Source organism: Achroia grisella, unplaced genomic scaffold (genome assembly GCF_030625045.1).
Source record: "Achroia grisella isolate CSIRO2021 unplaced genomic scaffold, CSIRO_AGI_Agris_v1 utg5586, whole genome shotgun sequence".
Classification (NCBI taxonomy): Eukaryota; Metazoa; Arthropoda; class Insecta; order Lepidoptera; family Pyralidae; genus Achroia; species Achroia grisella.
In genome coordinates this window covers 16,381-25,602 of record NW_026712940.1, presented here as the reverse complement: position 1 = coordinate 25,602, position 9,222 = coordinate 16,381, and the positions used below count along the sequence as shown (strand labels likewise).

At 33.5% G+C, this 9,222-nt stretch overlaps 1 protein-coding gene across 1 annotated transcript; it reads left to right on the top strand.

The window, feature by feature from the left end:
- Positions 1 to 557: 557 nt before the first annotated feature.
- On the top strand, positions 558 to 1,551 carry LOC131848565 (uncharacterized). The gene has a single exon (XM_059198480.1). The coding sequence runs from the start codon at positions 616 to 618 to the stop codon at positions 1,489 to 1,491; it is 876 nt and encodes a 291-aa protein (XP_059054463.1). The 5' UTR covers positions 558 to 615; the 3' UTR covers positions 1,492 to 1,551.
- The last annotated feature ends 7,671 nt before the right edge of the window (positions 1,552 to 9,222 follow it).

Sequence of the window (9,222 nt, the reverse complement as noted above, 5' to 3'; positions counted from 1 at the left end):
TTAGTCGCTTTTCTAATTATTTAAGACTATTGCGATCAGTTGCCTATGTTTTAAGATTTATCAAATATTGTAAAAAGGTACTATGTAGTATCAAATTTTTTAGAAGAGGTAGACTTACGCGACGCCTTAGTTTTAATTATTTCAAATAGTCAATATGAATCCTTTGCCGAGTACAAGTTACTGTTAAATAATGATAATTTGCCAAAAAACAGTCAACTATTAAAACTGAACGTCTTTATGGACGAAAATAAAATAATAACGAAAATAAATTAATGCGCGTCGGAGGTCGTATTGATAATTCAAATTTTTCACAAGATAAAAAACATCCTATAATTTTACAGTCCAGTCACATTTTTACAAAATTATTATTTATTTATGAGCATAAACGGCTAATGCATGCCGGTCCTCAATTGTTGCTAGCATCTATAAGAGAAAGGTATTGGCCTATAGGCGGGCGAAATTTAGCGAAAACCTGTTATCACAATTGTATCAGATGTACATACATGCATGAAGGGTAAAATTGTAACCCCCCTGATGGGAAATTTACCACAGCAGCGCCTACTTTCTGGTGGCTATCCCTTTGAAACGGTCGGTGTCGATTATGCCGGACCTATTATGTCCGCTAGTCGACAAGGCCGCGGTTGTAAGCTAGTAAAGGTTTATATTTCAGTTTTTGTTTGCTTCACTACCAAAGCTATTCATTTAGAGTTGGTAGGCGATTTAACTAGTAATAATTATATACTTGCTTTACGTCGATTCATTTCGCGAAGAGGTAAACCTGTCAATATTTATTCCGATAATGGTACCTCATTTGTGGGTGCATACAACGACATTTCAAAATTTCTAAAGACGAATTGTAATTCTTTAGGCGAAAGTGCAGCCTGTGATGGCATTGACTTCCATTTTATTCCGGCGTATGCTCCTCATTACGGAGGTTTATGGGAAGCGGGTGTAAAGTCGACAAAATACCACTTACAGAGAGTGTTGGGTAATTGTACATTAACCTATGAAGAGCTTAACACCACTCTCATACAAATTGAAGCAGTGCTGAACTCTCGACCCCTGACACCACTTTCTTCGGATCCTGCGGACTATAATCCATTAACCCCAGGCCATTTTTTAATTGGGCGGTCTCTGACTTCTTTGCCAGACCGAGATTATCAAAGACATTCCACAAATAATTTAACACGGTTCCAACGCATTGAGCAATTACGACAACATTTTTGGGCTAGATGGAGCAAAGAGTACATTGCAGAATTGCAACAACGTGTTAAGTGGCGTACTTGCAAGGATAATTTAAAATTGAATACGTTGGTAGTAATTAAGGAGGATAATCTTCCGCCATTAAAGTGGAAATTGGGAAGAGTTGTGGGAGTTCATCCTGGTCTTGACGGCATAGTACGGGTTGCTGATATCCGGACATCCACTGGAGTTATTCGGCGAGCCTTTAGCAAAATCTGCCCATTACCAGTATCATCGGAGTCTGATTGAAAGCGCAGCTTTCAATGCCGGGGGGCATGTTGTGAAGTCAAAGCGCCTACTTATTTTATTTACGCAAATATTACACTTTTGTGATCTGTGCTCATACAGTTTTGTAGTTTTTATTAAGTTAAAAATATAGAAGTCGTACAAGTTACTCTGCGTCTTTAATTTCATTATTCCCGAAAATCCGCTGTGATTACTCCAGAACAAATAGTGTTTGGAAATGAATGTTAAGAAATAAAAATTGAAGTTTTGTGAGTCATGTCATGTGTAAGTGTATTAATATATATAGGCTGGCCTTAAAGACTGTTACAATTAAAAATAAAACAAGATTTGGATTTGGATTTGGATGGAATTTGGAATCTGACAATATTATATGAATGTTCATTGTGCGTCATCAGAACCAAAAAAAAATGTTGACTGTGTTTTCTCTTTTTTCGTGCCAATCATTTGTCAAATATTTTTGATATTAAAACGCAATGCGGTGATTACGAGAACCGAATCGCTGAGATCTGGCCGTCCATGGTAAGATCTGGTCATACGAAAATGGCAATCAAAGCAGTAATGAAAAAAAATCGAAGAAATCTTGTCAGATAAAATATTCTATCGCGCGATAAAAGATTCTATCTCGCGAGATGAAGATAGCTCCTACAACCATGTTGCATGTTTTAAAAGATTACTTAGGACTTGTAGGGTGATAAAATCAAAACAACTGCTAATAATCAAAATAACTAAATAGTAATAATAATAAGCGGTACACAAAGGGAGGCTCTAGATATATTCTTTTTACGAATGAGAAAATTTTTACTATTGAGCAATATTTTAACAAGCAGAATGACCGTGTTTGTACTCAATATAAAAAAAAAGTTGCAAGTATAAATTAAAAACAATTAAATAGCAGAATGAGGTTAATGAATGAATGCATAGATGGATCGACGGATGGATGTTTGTTCTTATTTCACGCAAAAACTACTCAACGAATCTTAATGAAACTTTTAGTAACATCTTATCAGATCTATGTGTTGTACAAAATGTATAATTAAAAGTTATTTTAATTATATTAATGAAAATGAAAAGTAAGTCAAGATTTTTTTCTTTTGAGATCTATTTTGGTCTACGCTGTGTAAATCGTTAGAGTTATATGTATTACATCATAGTAATGTATAAAAATATATAAATGAATATAAAACTGTATAAAAGTACACAATAGGATTATATACCTTTTATGTGGAAGCTGTTATAGTCAATTTAGTGTAACATAAATATATCTGTTTAATTACGATACTTTAATAAAAATGATTAATCTACAGTATTAAACTTATTTATATCAAAACTAGCTGTGCCCGCGACTTTGTGCGCGTGTTAGTGACCTTGACCAAATATAGAAAAAATATTTAATAATCTAACCCAAAAAAGGCAAAGAAAAAGGTTACTCGTTATAGTTTCAAAGAAGACGATTTTCTATACAAACTTTCATCCTCTATTTTTTATTCCCTTAAGGGTAACAATTTTACAAACTTAGTCATATTTAATGAAAAATAAGTTTCAAAGTTCTAGTTTTAAAAATGACGGTACTTTCATAGAACCCTTCATCTACCCTTTCAGCCCCTTACAACCCTTTATTCGCATTAAAAAGTAGACTATGTCCTTTCTCAGGGTCTAGACTATCTGTGTACCAAATTTCATTTAAATCGGTTCAGTAGTTTTGGCGTGAAAGCGAGACAGACAGACAGAGTTACTTTCGCATTTATAATATTAGTAAGGGGTAAGGTAAGTAACCGATAAATGTACTTATACATTTATCGGTTTCAGTATTTAAAGTAAATAAACTTTGTCCTGTATATACTAAGTATATAAGTTAAATAGTTTGAGAGTCGCGATGTTAACAAACGCGCCTAGACGCGGGTAAACGTGTGTGCACTTTGTGACTGACTTTGTTTAGTAACTGAGCTATGGGACTTAAAAAACATACACATACCTTAATTGATCCTCCAACAATAATATAATTTCTTGGCAGTGTGAAATTGTAATATTCAACTCTCTTACGGAAAATATTAGAATTGTATTTCGCACGGTGATGTTGAACTAATGGTCTCTGAATATTCGTACCAAGGAATGTATGCCCACATTCTACCACTACCACTGCTATTAAAACAACAGCGGACAAAAATGAAAAATATGTTATGTATCTTCATTTTTACAACGAAACTATTTTTTTATAATTTCCTGTTCACCCGAACTTTTTACGAGAAATGAACTGGAATCTTTATTGACCTGATATTATATACTCTGTGGGAGAGATAATTTCAAATCATAATGGTCATATAATATTTTTATTTAGAAAATATATCTATACAATTAATTTTTAACTGCTATTTGCTCGTTCAAATTAATTATGGACTCGAAACATGCCCATTAAGGTAACGATCTTTCTGTTTGACGCTTATCCTATCACTGTTATTGATAAGAACTAATTAAAAATATTACAACTCAAAATAATGGCAAATTTAATTAATAAAATAACAATACTATACTATATGTACTAAAATATATTATATATTTGATGGCCTCGGTGGTTTATCGGTTTAGCACACCGCTACACTTCCGACGGTCGCTGGTTTGATTCCTTGCACGGTGCAAACATTTGTATTCATGAGTATAATTATTTATATCGGGCTCCGCGCCCCGGCTTTACACGGGTCTACATGTATTACACATATAAATCTTCCTGAATCTATCTATAGTAAAAATTGTTAAAAATTCGTTGCATAGTTTAAAAGATCTAAACGTACAGACAGCGGAAGCGACTTCGTTTTATATTATGTAAAGATATTGAAGCTGTATAGATCTTTTGAAATGGCCAACGATTTTGTCATACACAGAATTCTCGTAGGATTCCCACCGTTGCGGTCGCTCGAATATTTCATGGCTTTAAAATATATGTGCTGAAATATGTGACTGAAATTCAGCATGAAAATTTGTAGTTACGAAATTCAAGCCAGCAAAAACATTACAATGGAATAGAAGTAATAATTAGACAAATAACTTTATTATAATGTATTATAATGTAAGCTAATTATCATTTCATGATTATTAATAAAACGTTTTTAAAAGTATTTTTTACTAGCTATGCTAGGCTTCGGCATGAAATTTAAGGCTTATGTGTTATTCTGATGGATAAAGTATATTACTGTAAAATTTCATTATAATTCCTTCGTCGTCGCATCGTAGAATATAAAGCCTCATGATGCAGAATTCCTTATTTTCTTATATATATACATTATAAATTAAAAATACCGTAACAACAACGTACAATGTACATCAATGCCCGCGTAACACAGAAATAAAACAACAGCAACAAAAAACAAAACAACCAACGAATTTCGGGAATAATAAAATAAATAAACAAATACTTCAATAATGCTGCAGGGAACAAAATAAGTCTACTAATCATCGGTCACCAGTTAAATCATCCTGCTTTTGACTTTTTTTTTTGACTGACCTTTGGACTATTCACCCCGTCGAACACCTGCCCCCAGGTAGTGACCTGCAATGGCCCATTTGGAAATCGCTCAACAGACTACGAACCCAGATGGGCCGCTGCAGGTACTTCTTGGTAAAGTGGGGTGCCGCTTCTAGGGAGGCTTGTGACTGCGGAGCGCCATCCCAGATTATGGCACACCTGCTGGCTTGTCCTTTGTGCCCAGCATCCTGCACAAAGGGGGACCTAAGGCATGCGACGGAGTGCGCAAGGGTTGTCGCGGCGTTCTGGGGAAAATATATTTAAATATATGTATTTGGTTGCCGTTGAAACGAAGAAGAAGACTAGTTTTTATGTAACAATCATTAACTTCTTGTAAAAAATATAGCAGATGATCAACTTTTTTATGCCACAATACTAGCAAGTATATATTTTTTTAATGTATGATAATTCAATGGTAACGTCACAGATAACATAACATTACATAGTAATATGCACTCGCCCGCGTTAACGGTAGGTATGTGTCCTGAAGAGGGATGATAAGATGAAAATGAATAAAATAGGTCAGTTAGTTCAAATCAAATATAATTTATTCATTGCCATTTTAGCCGCTTTTGAACTTGTAAGTTATTTGTCTTAACATTATTTTTCCCTACAGTCCAGTTCAGTATACAAATTAAATGGAGAAGAATGAAATAGCAAGAAACTGAGTTTATTTGTCACCATGACACCCATGGTACCTCCTCATCATGCATTTCTAAATAGAAAGTTATATATTTCACCCAAGCAGCATACAATATAGTATATATAGTATACAAGTGCATATATAATCAATTTAGTACTTAATTTACCCCGAAAGTGTCTATCTTCCTTAATATTCCAATTTAAAATGTTATAAACCGAGAATTTGTAGAAATAAACACTATTAAAATGTAATTTAATTTAAAACAGTAATATATCATTTACATAGTCCATTTAATGAGGGTAGTTATAAGTCCATTAAAATATCGTGTAACATGTTCTTTCCATCCATTACGTATGTACAATTTTCACTCGGTACGTCACGGGCGGCGGATGTACAAAAGACACGTATAAATCAGGAAGCCGCGACGACGCCATATTTGTCCTTTTCACCGCCATTTTGTGCTGCCTGATACACAAATAACGGAACGCGTAAAATATGTACATAAATTTTAACACGAACCGTTGTGGATAATAATGTTGATATTTTTTAACACAGATCTCCTAACTGGCTTCACAAATTAAAAAAAAAAACTATTACCCAGCGCTGAGAAATCAACAATAGAAGCGTGTATGTAATCATTCTTAAATTAATTAATATGTACCTACATATAAATTTTCATGTAGAGACGTGTAGGTATATATGTATATGTAAGACACGGGAATATTATCAGAATCTGATTATTTTTTTTTATTTAAATTATACCATTAAGGACGTTGAACGTTTTAGTTTGAGAACGTCGTAACCACAAGGATTCGACTGCGTTGACGCATCCTTGTGTGTGGTGGTCCTTCCGCCGGTGTTACGGTAGAATTGGCTATTTGACAGTTGTAGAAATAAAATATGAAAACTATTTTTTATGGTAGCTTCTTAGTAAACAGTAATCATACAATATGTTTTTTGCATTAAAAAAGATTATTAATATTTTATTTTTGGAAAATAAATCTGAGTTTTTTTTTATCTGTGGTTGACATGGAGCGGCCATGATTGATCATCTTATGACGTCAAAATTCAATAAACAAAATGTTGTTAAGTAATCTCATGTCTTTTGTTATATAGTTTGCTGAGAAAAATCGCTCAAATATTTCAATTTGTATTGTTTATAGTTTTACGAAATGGAGTTACGCAATATTAAAACGGATAATGCAAATTGTTGGGAATATTTGTTTAATAATAATAAATAATATTTTCAAATAATTTGTTGGGAATTGTCGTACTTCGACACATAAGCATACGTTTTGTGGCTTGTCACTTTCGCAATTCCAATAAAATATGTATAGTTATCACTCAAAACAGTTTCACACAAACAGAACGCCGTATTAGCCTTGTCACATGGAGAAATAAAATTCATGTTTTCTCTATCAAATAAAGCTTTTTTTGAAAATTAGATAATTGTAGGGGGTTTTAAATAAGGCTACATATATATCCATTCTCAAGCGATTTCCTAACTTGACGAAAATTACTAAAAAAAAAAAATCCCTGGGTCACAAGTCGCAGTATCAGCTCGGAGTTGCTCTCACTGCCACACGCTGAACCCGGCTCAAACAGCAACCGGCACTCTATGGATGCTAACCCTTAAAAATAAACCTGGGTCACAAGTACCGGGTACTGCTCGAAGTTTCCCTCTCTGCCACACGATGGACCAGGCTCGCTCAGCAACCGGCACGGTGAATCTATGAAATGCTAGAAAGTTCTCTCTCTAGTGCACTGTTGAATGAATTTTGAATATAAACCACCTATCTGTCTGTCAATAAATACCTATTTGTCTATCAATTAATATTTTTGCTTTTTTGCTTCCGTATACCACCGCACAGTCATGTCTCTCCTTATCGTAATAATGCTAAACAACTAAATATGTCTTCACGTTACATCCTTTATTTTGCGACTTTATTGTTTCAAGTCATTGAATCTAAAATGCCTGATTATCTTTATAGAAAACTTGTGTGGTCCGGCAATAAACACGCTTTTAAAACCGGGGCTTCATTGTATCGACTAGTGACTCCAGCACATCGGACTACTGCTTTCAGAGGCAGTTTCAGATATATGGCCTCCAAGTGTTGGAATAACTTACCTCCTCTCATTCGCAATATCAAAACTAAAGTGAATTTTAAAAACCTTTTAAAAAACACTTATTGTCTGAACAACTGACTTTAAAATAGGAGGTCCTTTACCTGAGGAGTCTTTTTCAACGACCGAAGTCTGTAAGCTTGGTCAGGAGCAATAATGTCTGACTCACGGAGCGTTTAGCCAGCGACCTTATATATGCTAACAACATCTATTATTTATGTACGTAGTATGTAGAGTTTAAGAATATATGTATATCATTTTTAATCTATTTATATATTGTATAATGTTTTGTAATTGTATAATTGTTTAAGAGCTCGAAGTGTAATATATAAACATTCACGTATATATGTATGTAAGTATGTATTTAATTATAGGAGCCAACAGAATATCAGCGCTGCAGACTTATCTGTAGCTTCATGCTGAGTTGGTTGCCTCTTCATCATTGCGACACATAAAGCCACCTCCATTTTTATTTTATTTTGTAATATTATATTTCGGTATTATTTAATTTGTAAACTTTATTTCTGTTTATAAAATGTATCTCACGTATGCTATGTGTTTGTAATTGTTGAATAAAGAATTTATATATCTATCTATCTATCTAATCATTCTGAAAAAAAAATTATAGTATAATAATTAATAATATGAATGTATTGTATTTCTTTATCTTTACATGATTTTATAATATAATCGTAATGAGCACTGAAACACTGTCTGTTTGTTTGGTCTCTTTCTACCTGTAACATACCTAAACTAACTACAACAGCAAGGTATCTCGTAAAAAATCTCGTTTGGAATCTTTAGAACGATATGTTCACAAAATATGTTCATAAATACAGTCATAGAAAGCCGAGAGAATCCCCAAAGGGATATAAATTAGTTTTGTGAATAGTTTTAATGGATCACGTAATATATAATTAATAGAATTATAGATGGCTTGAAATAGATGCTTTATAAATTAATATTATCTGCGGAACTTCGCCTACGAAACATTTTTCCTACTTTTACAACACTTCGTTCCAGCTCCGAATTGGTATAGGCTATATAACAAGACGCTTCACGTCTTGTTATATAGCCTATAAACGGGCCATCCAACACTAAAGCAATTTTCAAAACCAATTCAGTAGATACAGAAATTGCCCTCTTTACAATATTAGTATGTAGATAGTCTCGTAGTGGACACAATGGAATTTGGTAGTAACAAACGCTGATGTACTAGTTAAGACATATATAATTCCTCCTTTGTGTTTCACAAAGATTAATATTGTCAATAGATCCTAGCCTTCTAACTATTGAATCAGTAAAAATGTATATAAATTTGAAGGTATAATCAAAAAATATAATAAAAAAAAGCGCCTGTTGAACACGATTAGCACAAACTACCTACTGTTGCAATGTAGCCAACATTGTAACAATATAGATTGTTGATGATTATCAAAACGAGCTGCCT

Coding starts and splice junctions, on each gene's coding strand:
- LOC131848565 (XM_059198480.1), top strand. CDS start 616: ATGTCCGCTAGTCGACAAGGCCGCGGTTGTAAGCTAGTAAAGGTTTAT.